This window comes from Colletotrichum paranaense, assembly GCF_030867605.1.
Source record: "Colletotrichum paranaense strain IMI 384185 chromosome Unknown Scaffold_5.1, whole genome shotgun sequence".
Classification (NCBI taxonomy): Eukaryota; Fungi; Ascomycota; class Sordariomycetes; order Glomerellales; family Glomerellaceae; genus Colletotrichum; species Colletotrichum paranaense.
The window spans coordinates 1,184,840-1,207,038 of record NW_026848963.1 but is presented as its reverse complement, the minus strand read 5'-3'; the positions used below and the strand labels follow the sequence as shown (position 1 = coordinate 1,207,038).

The following is a 22,199-nucleotide window of genomic DNA, read 5'->3' as shown; positions in this document are numbered from 1 at the left end:
CCGAAGTCATGTGAATCCTCACATCCCATTTGTGTCATTGAACACTAAGTACTCAGTAGACACTGAAAGTTTAGTCACTTGACGACAGCTCGCTGCAGAGAAACCTCTTCGGCAACTTCATTCTGTGCCGTAATCAGTACCGTAGCGGCTGAAGAACGGGGGAGGCAGTATTTACATGGTCTGAATACTCTGAGTCGCCTGCTAGCCCCTTTAACTATGGTTGGCAATTCACCTAAGGGCTGCATTGCGGTATTACAACTGGAGCATTTCGGCACTTTCCTGATTGGGGTAGCCGAACCCACCGAGCGCGCCGAGCCGAAGTTTGTTTGTCTTCCGCGGTAAGGTTGGGTGACATTCTACCGCCGGCATCCCCGCGAATCCCCTCTTCCGTCTCCACCCAATTCCAAGCCTCAGATCTCTCTAGACCAACTGCGTTGCTCACTGTTCATTATAATTGTGCAAACACCCTAATCCACAAAAGACCACAGAGCATCGAGTCCTACTTTTATATCGATAGTACTTCAAGCCCAGATTCGGAACTGTCGTGAATACAGACGCGCGTCAGAGTTCAAGTCAAGCCAGGACTTCGCACAAAGCATTACACCAACCATGGCACAGGGGTCCGAATCGAAGCCCAATGGCACATCGCCATCAAGCTTCCAATCTGCTAATCAAGACCTCGATTACGATGTCTTGATAGTTGGTGGCGGCCTCAGTGGGATCTTTTCACTTTATCGAGTGCGGGAACTGGGGTTGAGAGTAAAAGTCCTTGAAGCCGGTTCTGCCGAAGGAGGCACTTGGTTCTGGTATGGCCACTTTGCAGTAACGATATGTGAAAATTGAGCTAACTTGACTGTAGGAACCGATATCCTGGAGCTCGATTTGATTCAGAGAGCTATTCCTACATATTTTCCTTCTCTCAAGAAGTGTTGGATGAGTGGGATTGGACTGAGCATTTCTCGCCTCAGACGGAGACTCTACGCTACATCCAGTACCTCACCAAGAAGTTCGACCTGAAAAAGGACATGCAATTCAACACGCGTATCCGGTCAGCTCGCTTCCAGGAAGACACAAGGTCTTGGCTTTTGACCGATGGAAACGGTGCCACTTACACATGCCGTTACCTGGTGACAGCGATGGGTATTCTCAACGAACCCACTCTGCCAAATATTGCCGGAGTTCACAACTACAAGGGAGAAGCATGGCACACGGCCCGCTGGCCTGGAGACGGCGCCAGTCTTGACGGCAAGCGCGTGGCCATCATCGGCACAGGCGCAACTGCCATCCAGACGATCCAGGAAATTGTCAAGACAGTTGGCTCTTTGACTGTATTCCAGAGGACGCCCAATTGGACTGCACCACTACGGAATACAAAGATTAGTCCAAAGGAGATGGCCGATATTCGGAGGCGGTATCCTGAGATCTTCCGTCAGTGCTTGGACTCTTACTCGTGTTTCATACATGTCGGTGACACAAGAAGTGTCTTTGACATGGAAGAAAAAGAGCGCCTGGACCATTGGGAGGAACTTTATGCACAGCCTGGGTTTGCAAAGGTGCTCGGCATCTCAGGCGACATTTATACCAACCGCGAAGCGAACAAACTGTACAGTGATTTCCACGCAAACAAAATCCGCCAACGCGTCAACGACCCCAAAGTTGCAGAGAAACTTATTCCGAAGAATCACGGTTTCGGCACTCGTCGAGTCCCGCTTGAAAGTGGCTACTATGAGGCATTCAACAGACCGAATGTCAGCTTGGTTGATATCACAGAGACCCCTATCGATCACATCACGGAAAAGGGAATCAAGACGAGCGAGGAAGACTTTGAATTTGATGTCATCATCTACGCAACAGGGTTCGACGCCATCACTGGATCGTTCCGGGCTGTAGACTTCCAAGGTATCGGGGGCAAACAACTCACAGATGTTTGGAGCGAGGGGATCCAAACTTTCCTTGGCTTAACTGTCAAGGGATTCCCTAACATGTTCATGGTTATGGGACCGCACCAGATGTTTGGCAACATCCCCCGCAGCATCGAGTATGCCGTAGAGTGGGTTGCAGACTTCATCCGGTATGCTCGAGACAATAACATCACATCTGTTGAGGCTACAGATGAAGGTGTCCGCATGTGGACGGATCATGTATGGAAATGCGGAGAAGGTCTTCTGGCTAACGAGGTGGACTCTTGGATGACAGGTGTCAACAAGAACCTCGCTCATAAGCAGAAGAGGTCTATGACACGGTATAATGGGCCTGCACCTGGCTATAGAAAGCGGTGCGACGAGGTGAAGGCCAGGAATTATTCTGATTTTGTGCTTGGATGATCTGATTGTAAGAGAATGTTGGCTGAGGTGGCATTTACTTGAGGATTTATCAAACACATGAGATCATTTTACAAGTACCAACGCGTTTGTACAATGAGGCTGTGCTATGTAACCTGAGGCTGGTGTCTTATCCTTGATCAAAATCATCAAGCCCTCTGAGTGAAGACCTCTAGATGTTGAAAGTGGAATCTCTAAGATCGCAACAGAAGACGTACATGCGCTGACAGGTAATACGCTTTCTGTTAACTGTTTCACGTCTAGATGTATTGAAGTTCCCCGCGCCTTGAGCTTAAACAGTGCTAGTCCTTCAGATTATTCCAAGCAACGGCGCCTTTCTAATGTTCATGAATCTTGAACTCTCCCGTGGCCGTTGGGTTAGTCAATGCCCAAGTAATCCCACTGTCCGTAGTGTCGTCCCAGTGTTTCGACGCTGATAACTTGTCTCCAAACCGCCTAAATCCGTGGGGAACGCCCTTGTAGACATGAATATCCGTGGGAACACTGTGCTATATTTCAGCGATCACTTGTCCGGGGTCCCAAGCGTAAGAACCACTCACCCAGCCTCTGTAAGCATCTTGGCGTATAGCAAACCCTCATCTCTCAATGCATCCAAGCCGCAAATTCCAAATGTCGTCGGGGGTAGTCCTTTCACCTGGTCTGGTGTTGCGTTACCAGGGTTAAGTCTCAGGTCGTTGGGGTCTGGGTTCTCAACCTTGAGAAGGCCAACGAAAAGGTCGATCATGGGTCGCGGCAAGATTGGGGCGCTTTCGTTCTCGGGGTACGATGAGACCGACGGATTTTTCATCTTCTTCAACAAGCCATCGTAACAATCAACATGCGCCAGACAAGGGATCATCAGAACCTGGCCTGCGATAGAGGGCAACCCCGAGGGGAGCTTTCCAAGGTGCTGAGCGAGTGTGAGTGAAGCTGTCAACTGTCCACCAGCCGATATACCTCCAACGACAATTTTGGCCGCGTCGCCATCGAGCTCCTTGATATTGGCATGCAACCAGATGAAGGCATCTTCCGCATCATTCCATGCTGTTGGGTAGACGTATTCAGGCGTATGGCGATAGTTTACGTTAACAACAAGCGCATTTGTGCTGATGGCAATGCGAGAACAAGTTGCATCTTCGGAGGTCAAGGTACCGAAAAGAAATCCGCCTCCATGGAAATAGAGGTAGACTGGCAGAGGCCCATCACCCGCCGCCTTGGGTCGATAGGTTCGGGCTTCGAGTGTTGCCCCATCACGTGTAGGGATTGTCCAGTCGCGTACTTGGACTTTGTCTGCCATAGGCTTCATGGCTTCCACTGCCAACTCATCGCGGACTTTATTCATGACATTCTTGCGTTCCGACGGAGAGAGGTCGGTTTGGGGAGGAGGAAGACCAGCTTCCACCGCTAGCCACTCTTCGCTGGGGCCGCCGTATCTCGAAAAGTCACACATACTTTCTTGCGTCTGTCCGTGAGAGGCTTCAACAGAGGTACCCGATGTTGTTTGAATCGAAAATGGCTAATTGAGATGTTCCCTCCAAGTTCTCTATGTCTGATCGCGAGCGACTAGGTTCTCAAAAGCAGAGCATAGGCCGAGGTTCGGTAAAGCCAACGCAATTAGTAATGATGAGGAGGGGCAATGAGCCTCAAGACTAATTTAGCCTCATAACAAGGACAGCGTGCCGAGGTTCTGCGGGGAAATAAGACCAACCATGCGCCTCATGTTTGCTGATTAGGGTCCCGTCATGCTGAGATTCGGCTTTGGGTAAAACCGGCAATGCACTAGGTCTGCTGCCAGCGGCTCAGCGAACAATACCTAATTACCGGGCAGGGCGTGCCGTTCTGGAATTTGCGCCATGCTTGGTGCTCATTCGCCTGGTAGCCGCTAATTACCACAACCCACAGGGTATTGTCAAGCTGAGTGAACCTTTCGGCAACATGCCCACCCTCTAATGCAGTCATTACATGGGTCCTTGTTGTTCTAGTGCAACCCCGCCGAAATCATGCTGCCCGGGTTTCCCCAAACGAGTTATCCGCGTTGCCGGTCCAGCTACTGTCGCGTAATACATCACGGGAACTTAGAGGTCAAACTCTTGTTAAGCTATTTTATATGAGATGTTGGGTAGATGTAGTATAATCGTGAGTCACGCGATAGTTTGTTATATCCAACAGTCACTCAATTCTTTGCCGAACAACGCATCATACACCACAGCCATGTCAGAAATTCCTAGCGAACCACCATCCCGATCCCTCAAAGGCAAGGTGGCCATTGTCACTGGAGCTGGGTGTGCAGGAGATGGCATTGGAAACGGGCGTGCCATTTCTATTCTCCTGGCCGATGACGGCTGTCATGTTGTTTGCGTCGATAGAGACCTGTCATGGGCGCGCAAAACCTGCGACTTGGTAGCTGCGAAACCTGGGAGAGGCGAAGCTCTGGCTGTTCAAGGGGATGTGACTTCTTCCACAGATTGCGAAAACATCGTTCAAACGGCATTGGAGAAATTTGGTCGGGTTGATATTCTAGTCAACAACGTTGGAATTGCTGGAGCCGCAGGTACCGCAGTCGAGGTGGACATGGAACAATGGGCAACGGGTCTCGATGTCAACGTTTCCAGCATGGTTCTCATGGCGAAGTATGCCATCCCAGCTATGCTCAAAAATGACGGGGAAAGCAAAGGTGCAATTGTCAACATGGGCAGCGTCGCTGGCCTGAAGGGAGGCACCCCGCACCTTTTATATCCGACGAGCAAAGGCGCAATTGTCAACATGACGCGAGCAATGGCGGCACACCATGCGAAAGATGGAATTCGCGTGAACTGCGTCTGCCCCGGGGTGAGTCTTCATCTTCATACCTTATACTCTCACCCAAGAACATGACAAAGCTAACGACGTGGCGTGTTCTATTGGGTTCACAGATGCTGTATACACCCATGATGTACGCTGGTGGAATGAGTGAGGAAGCCAGAGCTGCAAGGAAGGGAAGGAGCCTGCTAGGAACGGAAGGGAACGGCTGGGATGCTGCTTGTGCGGTTGTCTTTCTGGCCAGTAATCATGCAAGATGGATGACTGGTGTGATTCTACCAGTCGACGCCGGCACTACTGCAGCTGTTGGAATTGGGATGACCAAGGCTGCTAGTGTGAACGGCTAGTAAATGTGTACTTCTCAATACTTGAATGAACTTCAAAAGTCAAATGGAATTACTGAAGCCTTGGGGAAAGCATAAGGTATCAATGTTTGACTCAACTCCCAAGAGTTGAAAGATGCAATTCGTATGGTGGATCATCCGTGCATCAAAGCAACTCTGGCTTTGATTTCCCCTCTTTCCAAGCGTTCCAAGACATCGGGAAAGTCACTCAATTTCGCCGTCTCAACTCTGGGCCTAATGTTGCCTTTGGCAATGAGTTGCAAAACTTCCTTCAGGTCCTTTACCTGACCTCCATAAGAGAAGATGTAGCTGAGTCGCTTCCTGGTTCCAATCTTCATATGTATAGTGTTTTCGGTGTCGAGACTACCAATGCATAGCAGCTTCCCACCTCGACGAACTAAAGCTTCGTGTGAGACAGATTTCCCGAGTTAGGTGAATCGTTAAGATGTGGTTTTTCTTACCTATCTGCTGAGCATCCTCAAAGGTCTGATGAGTGCCGACAAAATCGAGGACGGTGTCGATTTTACCGGTCAATCCTTGTTCAATGACAAATTCTTGAACCTTCTTCCCTGGCGGAACCAAGTCTGCCCGAGGGACCCCAATGGCGGCAGCCTCTTCGAGCAGACTTTCTCTGATATCAGAGACAATGACTCTTGCCCCAATGTTCAGGACAATTTGAAGAGCATTGAATCCCAGGCCTCCCAGGCCGAATAGAAAAACGGTCTCATCTGCTTTGACTTCGCCTCTTCGATGAACAGCGTGGTAAGCGGTGGTAACGGCGTCAGTGGCCACCGCAGCCTCAGCGGGTGAGACTCCTTGAGGAACATAGGCAAGTCCACGGACATCGATAGCCGCGTACGGAGCATAGAATCCATCCTGACCGATGCCGGAATGATGGCCAACTTCGCATATCTGAGCTAAGTCCCGCGAACATTCATCGCAGTGGGAAGCGCCACATCCTGGAACAGCGTTCAAAGCCACAATGTCGCCCTGGCCATATTAAGTATTGGGATGCAATGATTGTGAAAAACCTTCATTAATGCTTACCACTTTGAATTCTGAGTCAAGAACTTGATCTCCAAGCTTGATAATTTGACCGCACCCCTCGTGGCCCTGATATGAAATTAGAAAGACGTAGGATTAGACGGCAAGTGACTTGAACCGTCGTACAAGAATGAATTTATCCTGAAACCAGCCGGGCTGCTTTTCGATGGTGAGAAGCGAGTGGTCACTACGACAGACTATGGTTGTTATGTAGTGAGTCACCATGATCAACACCTATGCAATTGTTTTGAGCTTACCCCCGGAGGCGAGCATCTTGCACAATACGCCCGTCGGCGAGGGCATGGGTACGGGTACCTCTTCCCAGACCTAATTTTGCACATTCGAATCATTAGCTCTGAGGTCCAGATCCAGTGTTTCCAGTACACGCACAGGATTTGGATTGCCCTTGTGCTTTCTCCAAGCAAACATAGTCTCGGGGATCTGCATGGCTATGGGCTTGCTTGTAGTGAATATCGAAAGCTGATGCTGTGATTCGATACTTGAGATTGTTCTGCAACGATGATGTCGAATTAAGTATTTGAGTATGACATGTTTGCACTCTGGCAGGGTTCATCTGGGTTCCTCTCCACCCAGACCACCAACGCTGTGACCGGCTTACTCATATAGGCATACCCGAAGTTTGCCGACAGACTACCTTTGGTCACCAAGTGCCTAAGCAGCAAGCTAGTGAGTGAAAACGAGAGAAATTGAAATGAGGATGAGGAGTTCACACGTTCCTGATGTCTCGAAGGTACTCTATTCATCACGGTTCCAACACTAACGAAACTTGTCATCTAATCTGAAACCCTCAGCAAGATGTCTCCCAAACAAACCTGACCCTTTGATTCACTCATAGCTTTGCTGCACGCCGCTGCTTCTCACGGTCTCTCAACAACCGTCTTAGTATCTTGCCCGAAGGAGACTTGGGAATCGCATCCACAAACTCGATGCCTCCCTTGATCCATTTGTGGGGAGCTTTCCTGGCCTGCACGTACTCCTGGATATCCTTCTCGGAACATGGCCCCGACTTGACAATGTAAGCCTTTGGGACTTCCCCGGCACGATCATCCGGCACAGAAATGACGGCACAATCCGCCACGCTTGAATGGCCCAATAGGCACGCCTCTAGTTCAGCCGGAGCAACTTGATGACCCTAGATGGCTTTAGTCAGTGACCGCAAATACTCATTGAATGTTCGAAGCTCGTACCTTGACTTTGATGAGTTCTTTGATTCGGTCCACGATCCAGAGGTGCTCCTTTCCGCTGGGTGCCTTCCGCATTTCCCCGACGTCTCCTGTCTTGATGAACCGACCATTCTCCGTGTGAACGAAAGTGTCGCGATTTGCAGACTCGTTATTCAGGTAGCCGAGCACAACACTTGGCGATTTCACCCACACCTCGCCCGGCTCGTTGTATGTGTCCACCCGCTTGCCGTCCGGGTCAACGAGCATGATCTCAAAGCCTGGCAAAATCAGGCCGGAACTGCCAACGACAATGTCCCTAGGCGTACCGGAAGTGACAACGACACATGTTTCTGTCATGCCATATCCGAGAGTTATCTTCCAGGAGGGATACGCGGAGAGCAGTGCATTAGTTGCCTCCAGCCCTAACGGTGCCGCCCCGACCCACACCCGCTTGACGGATGAAAGATCGTATTTCTTTAGTGTTTCAAGATTGTTGATCATTGCGATAACCAACGGCGGAACGAGATAGAGGGTGTTAATTTTGAAATACTCTATTGTGCGGAGGTATGTGTTCAAGTCGAACTTTGGTAGCACGATTACCGAGTCGCCCCTATATGTTGAGGCGTGACATATAATGATCAGGCTGTAGATGTGGGATTGAGGTAGAAGGCCAAGTCCAATGTCGCGATACGCCGGAGCAATGGCGTCTCGGTCTGCTTGATCAAAAAGTGACAATTGGATAATGTTGGCAATGACATTTTGGTGTGAGATCATGACCGCTTTCTGTTAAGTAGCATCAGTACGCAAGTTCAACAAAGGAGACAGATCTTTGGAGGCATCACTCACCGGTAGACCAGAGGTACCACTGGAGTAGCAGAGAAATGCTGTCTGTCTTTGTCCTTGACCACGATTCCACTTGATTGGCTCAAGTTGTGGCAAAGTTTGGCCTCGAAGAATAAGCTCAGCGACCGTTTCGTACTGTTCGAACTTCGCCTCCTGCTGGCCAGGCATGTCGCAGAGGTAGATGCAGCACTCTGGAATACCGGCAGCTTTAGCAGCTTTCAGTGCGACGGGCAGAAGAGACTGAACGGTGAAGAGCGCTTTGCACTTTGATGTCACGAGTTGATGTGTGAGCTCTTCTGCATTGTACATCGCGTTTGCAGGGGAAGAGATGCCATTCAAGCGATGGACGGCCCAGGATAATCCCATTATGTCCACCTGTTTTGCAGAAGAACGTCAGTACGCGCGTCATCTTTAGAAATCTTGAATTTCCAATCATCATAGAACTTACAGTGTTGAGAGCAAATATGCCGACCACCTTGTCGAACTCACTGCCCTGATTGACACTCCATCCGAATTCCTGAGCCAATGATCTCGCAAGGGCCTCAACACGACCTTTCTGTTCCTGGGCCGAGATACTGCTACCACTCAGTCCACAAGTATAGGGATCAAGAGATGTCGCAACGGGGTGCCGTCCATACTGCTCATCAAACATGAAATCGCAGAGGGGCACTGTGTCGGGAATGCTTGGGAGTTGGGGAAGAGATTGGTCAGGGACGAACAACATTGTGGCGGCGGGCTTCTTGGGCGTTTCTGAACCGATTCACTTAACCACCGAGAGCCACCAAACTGATTCACGAAAGGCTCGAGATCTGAGAATCCTTTCATTTATTAATAAGCAGTCGTTCATCCGGTGAGAGCTGTCTCTGACATGGAAATTGGCAATTGACCGCGAGGTTCGACTCTCTGCTAATCCCAATTGGGATTGCCGATAACCCCACGACACGCAGTATCCCCGCGGGCCGTCTCGGGGTTGTTAAACAGTACTTGGCTCGGGAGCCCATCCTTTCCAATAGCCCCACTAGAGTAGGCTCGGCTCCAGGCAAACAGGCACGGGTCACCCAGCTCATGCACGCTGAAATTGAGCCAACAATACTGGCTGTGCTGGCTACTTTCCGACATTGCGATCTTGCTGGCCACGTGGAGGCATGAGATCTAGCCCCAAGATCTAGGTAGTTGTATTTTAATAATGAAGTTCGCAGCCTACCTAGTACACCGGGCCAACAGCCGGCTCCGACGTCGGGATCGACTGGCACTGACTTCTATACCCACCTCTATCCGGATCAGTTACCGGTTTCGAGAGACAATATCGTAGTCGATCGTTGTTGAAATCGGATCTTGGGAATATTCCTTTGTCAGGAAAGTGTGCAGCTCGTTACACACCAGCGCCGCTTCGAAAGTCCGTTGGATAGAAGATTCAACGGTAGAGCTCACCACGACGGCTAACAATATCCAAATAGATTCTGACAAGCAGACTATTTCACCAAGGCAGTACGAGCGACTTCACATTCAGCAAGAAAGGATGCCATGCATTGAGGCGCCAAACGCCTTGAGGTTCTTTGCATCCTACAGCCTCTCGACCATGCTCCAGCGTCAGTTATCAGGGACTCTTCCCGGTTCCGGGCATAGTTCAGAACCTTATCAATGCGGAAATTGCCATTAATATGTAGCAGTACTATCAGCAGAATGGCAGTCACCCTGCAAGCGCCTCGCAAGACATTCAGGAGTGTTGCCTGTTGGTAGAGATGTAAATTCGTTACAAAGACATCAAGATAAGGGGGACTGTGCCAGAGTGACAGACTGGAAGGGCTCCGTACCTAGTCTAAGAGAGGCTAGATTCTTGGCCAAGCTTTTGTGGCGGGTCTGCATCAATCCAGAAGCGGCTAGTTTTATGGCCAAGACTTTAGCCGAGAGCGCTAGCACTTGGCATCTGGGGAACTGCGAATTCATCCACTTCCCGGCCCATATGTTCACCCATTCGTGTGCGTTCTGAGAACTTGAAACGCACCTCTGCTTATCACCTCGATAGATGCAAACGATAACCTCATTAACGAATACTCTTGTCAGTGAGTATCCGCCTTTTTGTCAAGTACTTGCGTTGGCAAACCGGTGTCGAAGTAGCACATGGGGGTTGTGGGATAGCATGAAGTGAGTTAGATGAAGACTTATTTGCTTCTCTTGATTCGCAACTATTTCGACATGTTTACAGATAACAGCGTAAGTACAAAGGTTCAGTCTCTCTTTATGTTGGATTCAGCCGTGACTTCGGGCTGATGCTCAGCCGTGCCATATATGACCCGTCCAGCAATGTCTTCAACTTGCAAATACGTCTGCCTTCCTTTGATGAACCAAAAGCTAATGCTGAATAAGAGGATAATTCCAAAGACAGCGATAGCATAGTTCATGTCAGCGATAGCTGGGTTGGGCTCGGCGGGGAAAAAGAAGAAAACAGTCGTAACCAAGCAATAAACAATCGAAACCCAATTGATGACAGCCCCATATCGACCAAGACGGAATTCCGCTGGGGGCAATTTGTTTCTCCCAACCAGAAGAAGCGTGAGTATGGGAATAGCGTAGGATATCGTAAGGGCAATGGTACTGACGCCGACGATGGCCTCCAGAACTGTGTTGGAGAAGGTGTAAAGTAGACCGACGAGACCGATGATGATTCCTTGTAGCCCAAGCGCGCGAACTGGTGCCTTCCAAGTTTCGTCCACATGAGAGAAGTAGGGACTCCACGGGATTCCTCCGTCGCGCGCAAAACTCCATGTGAGTCTGGACGCTGTCGTCAAGACAGTGACTCCCTGGCCCAAGCCATTGATGATGAAAAGAGCAATAAGGACGGCTGCCCCTTGCAGCCCAACCGTGCTTTTGACAAGATCCATAAAGGGGAGGCCTGTTGTCGGGTCGAGGACCTGTTCGAGGTCTTGAATGGAAAAGAGACAGACAACCATGAACAAGAATCCAGTACCTGCACCACAAATAATAGACAACCAGATGACCCGGGGGATGTTCTTTCGTGGTGCAGGTATCTCCTCTACGAGATGGATGGCGGCGTCGAAAGCCGTGAGTCCGTAGGCGCTCTGGACGAGGCCCATGAACCACACGATACCATCGCCCCATCCCGTGCGATTGATCCACGCTCCGAACACAAACGATGCGGATTGGAAATGGAGTCCGTCCCTGGTCCCAACCGATATGAGTAGGGCAAGTCCGAAAACAAAAAATAACCCGACAAACGTGATCCCAACAAAGTTGTTAAAAATGGGGAGAATCTTGTCCCTTCGACAAGAAATCATATTTAATAGAGTCAGGAGTATTGTCGTGCCAAGGTAAACCAGAAACTGGACCCAGCCAGTTTGAGGTGCCGTCGAAGTTTCGTCGAAAAGCAAGTTCATCCCCAAGATGAACTCGGTCATAAACGCTACGGTGGAAGCTGACAAAGTCCACCATCCAAAGGTATTGATCCAGGCGCAGAGGTACGACAAAAAGCGACCAGCTGAGGTAGGCCATAACCGTGAGACCCAGTATGCCTGACCCATAGCCGTTGGCATACTGCTGCACATCTCTCCTAGGGAAACGCCGATGCAAGTATTGCAAAAAGTGACCAAACACAGGCCCCAGAGGATGGTTATCGGACCACCGTTGGTGAGGCCGCTGGCCAGGCTTTGTGCAAAGACTGACCAGGTGCCTAGAACGACAAAGGCGAGCGACAACATGCTCCACGTGTCGAATTTGCGACTGAGAGCTTGCGAATGACCAAGTTCGGCGAGATCTACTGCATCTTGAGCTGCCTGATGCGACATGGTTGAGGGCTTCAACGTGGGACCTTGCTCAGCATCCATATTGATCGCGTGGACAGGGACGCTCGTGAGGCTTTGGACAACAGAGGTAGAAGCAGGGGAAAAGCTTGGTTGAAAAGACGAGATTGTGACATTCTCTTGTGGTAGTTGGTTGGCGTGTCTCGGCCAATACCCTCTTTCACGGCAGTGCACTACTTCTTATAATTATTTCCCCTCATCCTGATGTCGGATCTTCCCCCTTTTGGAGTCGATAACACTCGGAGTGAGTGATTAGTGTTGGCATATAATAACAACCTAATCTTTTTGGGGCCGGAGATACGCATCATCCGGGTAGATTCATCTACTGAGGAGTGGTCGACTCGTTATGCCGGTAACTCATGGTTCTCTCGCCCCCACCAGCCGGGCCGGTCCCACTAGTCATCAACGACAACGAGTCTAACAACATCCCTTGTCCCGGTCATCCCCGCGTGCGTCAGAGATCTGGATCGTAAAGCTGATACCCATCTGACCAAAGCTTGAACGGGCCGGCGAGCAAAAGCCCCAGTGGACTTCGTAGATGGCACGACATTTTACGTAAATACCATTCGTCAGTCGAGTGACCATGAGTATAAGTATAGCCGTTGTCTCTCAATTCTAAGACGGCGTTAGAAGCCTGTGTTCGCCCCCCTGTGCTTTTATACGATATTTCCGTCAACATGATCAAAGACACAAGTTCTCTTCCTGGTTACACAATCTTCCATCATGAAGAAGGCGACCAAGCCCCTGACTTGTCTAAGCAAGCAGTGATGCATCCTCTTGGTATGTCAAAGTCTTGATTTCTGACGTACGGCAATGCCTGCGTACCTGAGACGGTTGCTGGCAGGTTCAATTGCGATATTGTGAAGCTAATGTAATATTCCAGATCCGCTGTCAATCGACGAATTACGAGTTGCTGCCAGGCTCATCCGTGAGCACAGAAACGCTGGTTCGGTCAAATTCAATTGTCTGACTCTACGTGAACCTACCAAGAGCGAGTATGCAGAGTTCCGTGCAGGGCGAGGGCCGCGACCCGAACGGCGTGCCTTTGCTATCATACTGGCAGAGCGTGGTTCAAGCAAGGTTGCCGAGGTCATTGTCAATCTGGCCAAAGGCGAGGTTGAGACCTGGAAAGCAGTATCGGAGGTCGCACCGACCCTGACTCTTGAAGACCTCGACGTTACGGAACGAGTTGCCCGGCTGAACCCCAAAATCATTGAGGTTTGCCGTGAGATTGGCATTACCGATATGTCCAAAGTGTTCTTCGACGCCTGGGCCATTGGATTCGACCACCGTTGGGGGTTTGAACGGCGTCTGCAGCAAGGTCTGCCCTACTACCGAAAGTCATCAATGGACAACCAGTACGCACACCCCTTGGACTTTTCCGTGGTTGTGGACACCGAGACGGAAGAGGTCCTCGCTATTGACGTCCGACATGTCAACGGAGAACGGACCAAGGTCCCGCTGGACGAACACAACTACCTACCAGACTTCATTCAAGAGTCATACGATGGCACTAGGCTCAAGCCTATCGACATCACCCAGCCGCAAGGCGTTTCGTTTCGCATGCAGGGGAACGAGCTTTTCTGGGCGGGCTACAAGATGCATATCGGTTTCAATTACCGGGAAGGCATCGTGATCTCAGACGTGCGCATCCACGACCAACAACAACAACAAGATCGAACACTGTTCAACCGCATTAGCGTTGTCGAAATGGTTGTCCCGTACGGCAACCCTGATCCACCACACCAGCGGAAGCACGCCTTTGACGTTGGTGAATACGGCAGCGGCCTTATGACGAACTCGCTCAAGCTTGGCTGCGATTGCAAGGGCGAGATCCATTATCTCGACGCAGTCATGACGACATCCAAAGGCGAACCAGCAATGATCAAAAACGCGATTTGCATCCACGAGGAGGATAACGGACTTCTCTACAAGCATACGGACTTTCGTGATGGCAGTGTTATTTCAGCCCGTGATCGGAAGCTCGTCATTTCCCAGATCATCACGGCGGCCAATTACGAGTATGCTTTCTACCATACCTTTACTCTCGACGGCACATATAAACTCGAGATCAAGCTCACGGGCATGTTGAACACGTATTGCATGCACCCATCCGAGTCGGCAGCTCCGTACGGCACCGAGGTTGCGTCCCGATTGAATGCCCATAATCACCAGCATATCTTCTCGTTGAGAATTGATCCCGAGATTGATGGGCGAAACAATTCAGTGCTACAAAGCGACGCGGTACCATCGGACGCGCCCGTGGGATCACAAGAAAACCCCTTTGGCAATGGTTTCTACTGCAAAAAGACACCTTTGCGTACTTCTGAGGAGGGTGCTGCAGTGTATTGCCACGAGACGAGTCGGGCGTGGGATATCATCAATCCGAATAGCATCAACCCTTCAGCCAAAAAGCCGGTTGGGTACAAAATCATCAATCCCAATTGCCCGCCTCTTCTGGCCAAACCAGGGAGCATGGTGTACAAACGGGCGGCGTTTGCTCGCAAGAGTCTTTGGGTAGTGCCGTACAAAGACTACGAGCTTTTCCCGGCTGGGGACTACGTCTGTCAGTCGACGGGAGAGGAGCATCCGCATAACCAGACAATCGTGGATTGGGTGGCTCGGAACGAGTCTATCGAAAACACAGATATTGTGTGCTACATTCAATTTGGTCTCACGCACTTTCCCCGGACGGAGGACTTCCCAATTATGCCAGCAGAGCCGGTGAGCGTGATGCTGCGGGCGTCCAACTTTTTTGAGAAGAACCCAGGACTTTGGGTACCGCCGTCGTCGGTGTGTGTCGATCGGACGTCCAAGGATGCATTCTGCGCCAATGAGGGGAAGCGTGGTTGCGCTCGGTTGTGAGGAATGGTATCCGTACCCACACGTTGATCAGTGTGTGAAGACTGGTGAGAAATAAACAAGGTGGAAGACATATGGTTGAAATTGTCGTATTTGGATTTGTAGAAAAGCGCAGTGTGGATGAATGTCATTTACTCACCCGAAATTTGGTGTTTGGTGGCGCTTCTAATGAGAGTCCGGTGAATCGCACAGACGGTGGATGAGAAGGGCAGGACGGAGATTGTGACAAGGGTTGCGTGATGTGACCGACAGTAAGGTATCCGTGCCGCGGGCCTTATGTCGAGTCCGTCATCCAGGCGGTCTGCAGAAGATGCACAGGCTTGGTACCTACGAAGTAACCTACCTAGGTACCTTACCTCAGTAGGTAGTATGGTAGCCATGGTCCAATTGGCATCTTTTGCTTTGGAATTACAAGTGAAGAAGGCGGATGACGATGCTCGAGTAAAGCGATGCCGTGACGCGTTGACGTGCTTATCTTCAATGAGTTGGCATGTCAGGGGTGTTTCCGTTGCTATATGGCTGGATCGTGACGTCCAACCCGGCCTAAGCTTGGGTGCCAATGACTCAAGTAAGATCTGAACATGTGGATCCAGTGAGATGTTCCGCAGAAGCAGCCGCAGCCTTCGCTGAGGTATTGACGGTGGGAGATTGCATGAGAAGATGATGAGGGGGACGACTCAATTGCTTTACATGTGCTTGAACTTCTCTTACTAAGGTATGTAGGTCTTCGTGGACCGTACCTAAGTAAGCAGGTAAGGTACCATGCGATGTACGGAGGGGAGACCCCTCATGCCCAAGACAAGGTAAAATAGCTTCATACCTGAGGCAGCAGATATTTCCCCTCTTCTCCATTGGATTCTGCCATCTTCTCCCCTCCGAGGCAGAAGCATTGAGGGAAGGTAGTCACCCAAGCACCTTCCCAAGCTGTACAGAGTAAGTACGGATTCAGACACAATGTGTTTGTTTATATCCAATGGAAGGTATCATACGGGACACACATTGTTTCTCTTTGCCGCCGCCATGTGCCAGTACCACCTGAAAAAAAAAGAAAAAAAAAAAAAAAAAAAAAACTTTGCGCCCAACGGTAAAGAAACAGCAGTAATTAGCAGCCATTGAGAGGCCCCCACGTCTTTGGCAGGAAAATCCTTGACGGGCCCGTTGGTCAATGGTCACACAATGACAGGTCCCTGAGCGCCCAAAGTGTGACCTCAGGCCATACAGAGGTATCTTTGTGGACTGTGGCCTGCTAGATAGTACATCCATGGGGATGCCGTCACTACACCCAATTAGAATAGCTTGAGTGGGCCCAACGGCCGGGCTGCCAATAATTTGGAGGGTCCAAAGCAGGGGTCCAGCCACTTAGAAAGCAGGTCGCTCATTTCCATCACCACATGAACGAGTGAAGCAGCAGGTGCAAAATCAGTGACCCACGATAACGGCCCAAAAAAAAACACAGAAAGAGCGATTGCCATGTAGAAAAAAAAAGAGCACCCTGGCCAGGCAGGTGCTATGCTGTGCAGAAAATCCCCTTGACCGCCTTTCTTTGTTTACCTTGCCTCACCTTTTACCGACAATTCCCTTCCGGTCCTACTATCCCGTACTCCTCCTCCTCCTACTCCTCACCGTTGCCTCACTCCCCAAGGAAACCTCGAGGAAAGTCGACTCACCGACGTTCATGGGTCTTGCCTGCATTGCACCTTTCCCCCAAAATCTTCAACCATTAACCAATCTTATCCCATCAACTGCCCTGCCCGCCTCTCTACCTTCCCTCGACTGAACCGACAACAGGCCCCCCTTCCACTGAGTTCAGTCTGACGAGAATTCTCCATCATGGGCAACGTTGTCTCAGTCTTCTCACCCAGCAACGGCCACCAGCTTGAGGGCTCTGCTGCAGAGCTCGAGCAGAAGCTTGCCGACCGTGAGGAGACCATCACTGTCCTCGAGGAGGATCTTTCCAAGAAGGAGAAGCAGTACACCTCCCTTTCCGAGGAGGCCGAAGACTTGCGCAAAAAGATTCAGGAGCTCGATGCCCAATTGACATCAACCAAGCAAGAGAACAAATCTCGCATCGCCACTCTCGAGTCCGAGCTTGCCACCAGCAACGACAAGATCAACCACCACCTTCAGGCCAACGGCGACGCCAACACCCAGCGCGCCCAGGAGCTTGACAACGCGAACAAGAAGCTTGCCGCTCTCCAGGAGCAGCTCGATAAGGTTCAGCAGGAGAAGAAGGCTCTTGAGGATGATCTTGCCGCCGTGAAGGAGCAGCTGGCTGAGGCCAAGAAGGAGCGCGAGACCCTCGAAGTCTCCCTCCGCGACGAGCTCAAGGCCCTCCAGGAGCGCCTGACCGATGCCGACCAGGCCCGATTCACCTTGCAGGAGACCCTCGACAAGATCAAGGCCGAGGCCGAGTCCGCGAACAAGTCCCTCGGCGAAAAGGTTGCTGCCGTTACCACCCTCGAGGGCAAACTTTCCGACCTCGAAGGCCAGCACTCCAAGCTCAAGTCCGACACCGAAGCCGAGCTCGCCACCGCCGGCAGCAAATACACCGCCCTTCAGGAGGCTCTCGACAAGCTCAAGGCCGACACCGATTCCGATCTCGCCGCTGCCAAGAAGGAGTTGAGCGATGCCCAAGAAAAGTTCACCGCTCTCCAGAAAACCCACGACGATCTCCAGAGCGGTTCCAGCGCCAACGTATCTGCCGCCCAAAAGGACCTCACCGATGCCCAAGAAAAGCTTGTCGCTCTCCAGTTGACCCTTGACCAACGTAAGACGGAAGCTGATGCGGACCTCGAGGCCGCCAAGAAGGAGCTGCTCGACGCCCAGACAAAGTTTGTCGAGCTCGAGGATAATCACAACAAGCTCAAGATCGGTTCCGAGGAGCAGGTCGCTGCCACCAAGAAGGAGCTGGCCGAAGCGCAGGACAAGGTTGCCAGCCTTCAACAGACCCTCGATGGCCTCAAGTCCGACTCCGCATCCGTCTTGTCGTCCACCCAGAAGGAGCTTGCCGACGCCCAGGAGAAGCTTACTGCTCTCCAGCAAACCAACGACAAGATCAAGGCTGAGGCGGATGCAGACCTGGCGACTGCCAAGAGCTCCCTCGCTCAGAGCGAAGACAAGTACGCGAAGCTGCAGGAGTCGAGCGTGGCGGAGCTCGAGTCAGCCAAGAAGAGTGTTGCCGAGTGGGAGGACAAATACAACAAGCTGGAGCAGTCGCACAAGGATGCTCAGTCTGCCTCTGGTACCGAGCTTGAATCTGCAAAGAAGTCTCTGGCTGAGTCCGAAGAGAAGTACACCAAGTTACAGGAGATTCATGACGCCGAACTGGCGGCTGCCAAGAAGGGCGTTTCCGAATGGGAGGAAAAGTACAGTGGCTTGGAAAAGACTCAGAAGGAAACGCAATCCGCTGCCACCGCAGAGTTGGAATCCGTGAAGAAGAGCCTAGCCGAGTCCGAGGAAAAGTACAAGACGCTGCAGGAGGCGCAAGCACAGACCCAGTCAGAATCCAGCGCAGAGTTGGAGGCTACCAAGAAGAGTGTTGCAGAGTGGGAAGAGAAGTTCAACGCTCTCAAGCAGACACAGGAGAAAGCCCAGTCTGAAAGCAGCGCTGAAGTTGACGCCGCCAAGAAGACTGCTGCCGAGTGGGAGGAGAAGTACACCACCTTGCAGCAGGCCCAGGAGAAGGCTGCGTCTGACTCCAGTGCCGAGATTGATGCCGCGAAGAAGAGCGTGACGGAGTGGGAGGAGAAGTTCAACGTCCTCAAGCAAGGACAGGAGAAGGCCCAAGCCGAATCTAGCGCTGAAGTCGAGGCCGCGAAGAAGAGCGTTGCGGAGTGGGAGGAGAAGTACAAGGTTCTCCAGGAGTCGCACGACAAGGCACAATCCGATGCTGGATCTGAGCTCGCCTCCATCAGGCAGAGCCTGGCCGATGCCGAGACCAAGCACAAGTCAGAGCAGGAGTCCCACGAGAAGGCCAAGGCCGATATTGAGGCGGAGCACACTACCACAAAGAAGTCTCTCTCTGATCTCGAAGAGCAGCATGCCGCTCTGCAGCAAACCCACGACAAGACGAAGACCGAGTCAGCCGAGGAGTCCTCGCGTTTGAGCAAGGAGCTGGCGGACTTGCAGAGCAAGTATGCCGACCTTGAAAAGTCTAGCGAGAGCGTCAAAAAGGACGCATCTACTGAGCTGGAGAGCGCTAAGAGGGAAGCTGCCAGCTGGCAGGAGAAGGCCGAGAAGTCGACCTCTGCTGTTGACTCATTGACGAAGGACCTCGAGGACTCCAAGAAGGATCTGGCTGCCGCCGAGGCGAAGCACGCCGCTGAACTGCAGAAGCTGCGTGAGGAGCTCACAAAGGCTGCCAGCGTTAATGGCGACAAGCCCGCCGCCGAGCCTGCAGTGGAGGAAGCCAAGCCCAAGGAGGAGGCTGTTGCTGCATAAGTGTTACTGGAATTCCATTGATGACTGGGAAGATCTGTGTACAAAGGTGAAGGGCGAAGTCGACCAGGCCCCAGGGGAAGGACATACACCAAACCGAGATACCAAACAAGAGTGCCACGAAGTTGTACTTAATAAACTAATCCCCCATGAACTAGATACGAATCATGACACGTGAATTGACTTACTTTGCCTCTTCAATGACCATACGATCCGATGCGCAAAAGACCCGCGATGTTCGTGATAGTGTGCCAGATCTATCTTCACCATGCTCATGTGTCCTTGACACATTTCCACCTCAGACTGCCTCGCAAACAACTGAGCAGATGACAAGATCTACTGCTCAATTCCACCTTTCATCCAAGTGAGTCTCAAGCATCACAATCGTAATTATTGAAGGTATGAACACTGGCATTGGGCATCGTTTTCGTCACTCGTCTCCGCCGAATAGACACTGGCTGTCACTGCTATACGTTTTCAAGACTGAAAGGTTCAATTCCATCTGATTGCCTCCTCCTAGGCATTTCGATCGGTGCTTGCTTGTAGGCTTACGGCAGCTCGAATATCCCCGAGTCGGAAGGAACAGAACTTGGGCCCTCCTTCCCCCAATTGGTCATGTAAGACGCCTCATCAATGAAGTCTCTCTGATTACTTGGACGTTGATAGCTGGTGAATTGATCCAAGCTTGGAATCGAACCCAGCATCTCGAAAACTTGAACTTGCTCAGACTCTCGCTGGGGTACTACATTATCCTGGAATTGTGATACATGGCTACCCCGCAGAGAATTGATAGAAATAGCCTGCGAAAGCGGATGAGGAGCCCTCTCTTGGGCGTAACAAGCGAGATGGGCCCGTGACGGCAATGGTTGCTGTTCGTGCGTAAAGTCTGTATTGAATGCCTGGTCTTGTAGCCGACGAGGCTGAGATGGAGAGTTGAGATGACTGGTGACATCCTCGTTGCGATATATGGGACTATATGCGCGAAAACGGCCATTTGAGACGGCGTTTTGATCATCCTTAGCATCTAGAGGAAAGGAAGCAGGATATGCAACCTTGGGGTTCTTTCCTACATCTGGCGATGATGACGCATCTGGAGGGTTGGACTGGTGGGGGCCTTTAGGTCTGTGTCGACCTAGTTGTGAAGACGATGGCGACGACCACGAGCGAAACTGACGTGCTGAAGATGAGATAGGTGTGGAAGCCGAAGAGGGAGATGAAGTGCTTCGTGGTGATGTTAAGTCCTGAATCATGCCCGGAACAGGCGGACTGTCAAGGTTCCGATGATCGAACTCCTCAGATTGATGTTGTTTACGGAATGACGGCGGTCGTTGCCTCTGGGCTGTATTTTCCAAAGACATTGCCGAGGTGGATCGAACTACCAATGTGGTCTCCGAGTTGGAAAACCCGGGTGTTCCATGCATAGACGACAAGGAAGACACCACGGAGGCTGGTCGATGGAGATGCTCAGCACTAGGAGACCACGGTGACATGGATGTAGATGCGCTCGACACAGATGGCGTTGATGATAAAAGTGGTGTCATGTTCGCATAATCTCCGAACAAAAGAGAAATTCCGTTTCCATCAGACGAATCTAGGACTTCGCCTCCTGTTTCCTCATATCCAAGTATACTCGGCGCATCTTGATGTTGGTCGAGGATGTGCTCGGGTATGTCAATCTTCGACAAAGAGGAAGAAAGGAAGTCGGAAGGGAGTTTAGGACAATCTGTAGGTACAGGCAGAGGAGATAGAGCCGAGTACACAGTAGAAGGGCCGGAGGATAAAGCAAAGAAGGCCTGACTTGTTATTGAATCGGCTGGTTGACGCTGCTCGGGGGGGTTGATATCGCTTGAGTAGGCCGGTAATGAGGTCACGGATCCTGAGCCAACGTCAATATACATGGTGGATTAAGTTCACAAAGGGGTACAGTGGGTACGGTACCTGAGGTATTGGCCTTCCCGATCAAGTCCTCCAAGAGTGCAACGTTGTCAAACAACATCGTCGGTTTCTTGGAGGCATCATCATCGCCATTACCGCGTTGCGGGGTTGGCGCAAGCAGCGCAATCTGTCGCAGGAAATTCAATTCTGCGAGAACGGAAGCATGATGACGACTGATGACCGGTCTTTGTGCTTTGAACTGTGCGGAGTCGAAAAGAATCCAGGACAGCCTACTCCTGAAGGGGGTCCTTCCATTGTTCAGCCGAGGGCGACTCTTTTCCACGATCTCACAGACCTCGACCAAGCCCTTGTGTGTTGTTTCGACGATGCTGTTGACACGCTCAAGGACTTTGGGGCGTCTCTGAAGAAGGGGCAGCAGCTCATTGCGGATTTCGATAAGATACTGCAAGTCGGTGTGGCAGGTACGCACAAGTTCTAGGCTGTTTCTGACTTCTTGTGGGACTTGATCCAGTTCGATACCAAAGAGAACAATGTAGTAAGTTGCACGTAGAGCGCTGAGGGGATCCATAGAGAAACGCCAGTGCTTAACTTTGCATGCACTCAACCGAATGTCAAATCAGCAAGCTGTTGAAGATGTAGCAAATCATGATC

General features: G+C 51.2%; 9 protein-coding genes across 9 annotated transcripts; 4 read left to right on the top strand and 5 right to left on the bottom strand.

Moving 5' to 3' along the window:
- Positions 1-609: 609 nt before the first annotated feature.
- CPAR01_06752 (phenylacetone monooxygenase) lies at positions 610-2,324 on the top strand (the record flags this gene model as incomplete). Its single annotated transcript, XM_060491023.1, has 2 exons — positions 610-806; positions 860-2,324. The coding sequence occupies 2 exons, from the start codon at positions 610-612 to the stop codon at positions 2,322-2,324; spliced, it is 1,662 nt and encodes a 553-aa protein (XP_060349897.1).
- A 335-nt stretch (positions 2,325-2,659) lies between these two features.
- Positions 2,660-4,280, bottom strand: CPAR01_06751 (uncharacterized protein; the record flags this gene model as incomplete). The annotated part of the gene is made up of 3 exons (XM_060491022.1): positions 2,660-2,825; positions 2,882-3,837; positions 4,143-4,280. 3 exons carry the CDS (start codon positions 4,278-4,280, stop codon positions 2,660-2,662), a joined length of 1,260 nt encoding a protein of 419 aa, XP_060349896.1.
- Positions 4,281-4,532: 252 nt separating this feature from the next.
- On the top strand, positions 4,533-5,467 carry CPAR01_06750 (2-(S)-hydroxypropyl-CoM dehydrogenase; the record flags this gene model as incomplete). Its single annotated transcript, XM_060491021.1, has 2 exons — positions 4,533-5,150; positions 5,201-5,467. 2 exons carry the CDS (start codon positions 4,533-4,535, stop codon positions 5,465-5,467), a joined length of 885 nt encoding a protein of 294 aa, XP_060349895.1.
- A 131-nt stretch (positions 5,468-5,598) lies between these two features.
- On the bottom strand, positions 5,599-6,955 carry CPAR01_06749 (uncharacterized protein; the record flags this gene model as incomplete). The annotated part of the gene is made up of 6 exons (XM_060491020.1): positions 5,599-5,861; positions 5,926-6,454; positions 6,512-6,577; positions 6,635-6,705; positions 6,766-6,835; positions 6,899-6,955. The coding sequence occupies 6 exons, from the start codon at positions 6,953-6,955 to the stop codon at positions 5,599-5,601; spliced, it is 1,056 nt and encodes a 351-aa protein (XP_060349894.1).
- Positions 6,956-7,358: 403 nt separating this feature from the next.
- CPAR01_06748 (AMP-binding enzyme) lies at positions 7,359-9,259 on the bottom strand (the record flags this gene model as incomplete). The annotated part of the gene is made up of 4 exons (XM_060491019.1): positions 7,359-7,661; positions 7,717-8,475; positions 8,539-8,910; positions 8,984-9,259. 4 exons carry the CDS (start codon positions 9,257-9,259, stop codon positions 7,359-7,361), a joined length of 1,710 nt encoding a protein of 569 aa, XP_060349893.1.
- Positions 9,260-10,763: 1,504 nt separating this feature from the next.
- Positions 10,764-12,377, bottom strand: CPAR01_06747 (uncharacterized protein; the record flags this gene model as incomplete). The annotated part of the gene is made up of 1 exon (XM_060491018.1): positions 10,764-12,377. The coding sequence occupies one exon, from the start codon at positions 12,375-12,377 to the stop codon at positions 10,764-10,766; it is 1,614 nt and encodes a 537-aa protein (XP_060349892.1).
- A 653-nt stretch (positions 12,378-13,030) lies between these two features.
- On the top strand, positions 13,031-15,218 carry CPAR01_06746 (primary-amine oxidase; the record flags this gene model as incomplete). Its single annotated transcript, XM_060491017.1, has 2 exons — positions 13,031-13,133; positions 13,237-15,218. 2 exons carry the CDS (start codon positions 13,031-13,033, stop codon positions 15,216-15,218), a joined length of 2,085 nt encoding a protein of 694 aa, XP_060349891.1.
- Positions 15,219-17,045: 1,827 nt separating this feature from the next.
- Positions 17,046-19,655, top strand: CPAR01_06745 (adventurous gliding protein Z; the record flags this gene model as incomplete). Its single annotated transcript, XM_060491016.1, has 1 exon — positions 17,046-19,655. One exon carries the CDS (start codon positions 17,046-17,048, stop codon positions 19,653-19,655), a length of 2,610 nt encoding a protein of 869 aa, XP_060349890.1.
- A 545-nt stretch (positions 19,656-20,200) lies between these two features.
- CPAR01_06744 (uncharacterized protein) lies at positions 20,201-22,116 on the bottom strand (the record flags this gene model as incomplete). Its single annotated transcript, XM_060491015.1, has 2 exons — positions 20,201-21,528; positions 21,591-22,116. The coding sequence occupies 2 exons, from the start codon at positions 22,114-22,116 to the stop codon at positions 20,201-20,203; spliced, it is 1,854 nt and encodes a 617-aa protein (XP_060349889.1).
- Positions 22,117-22,199: the final 83 nt, after the last annotated feature.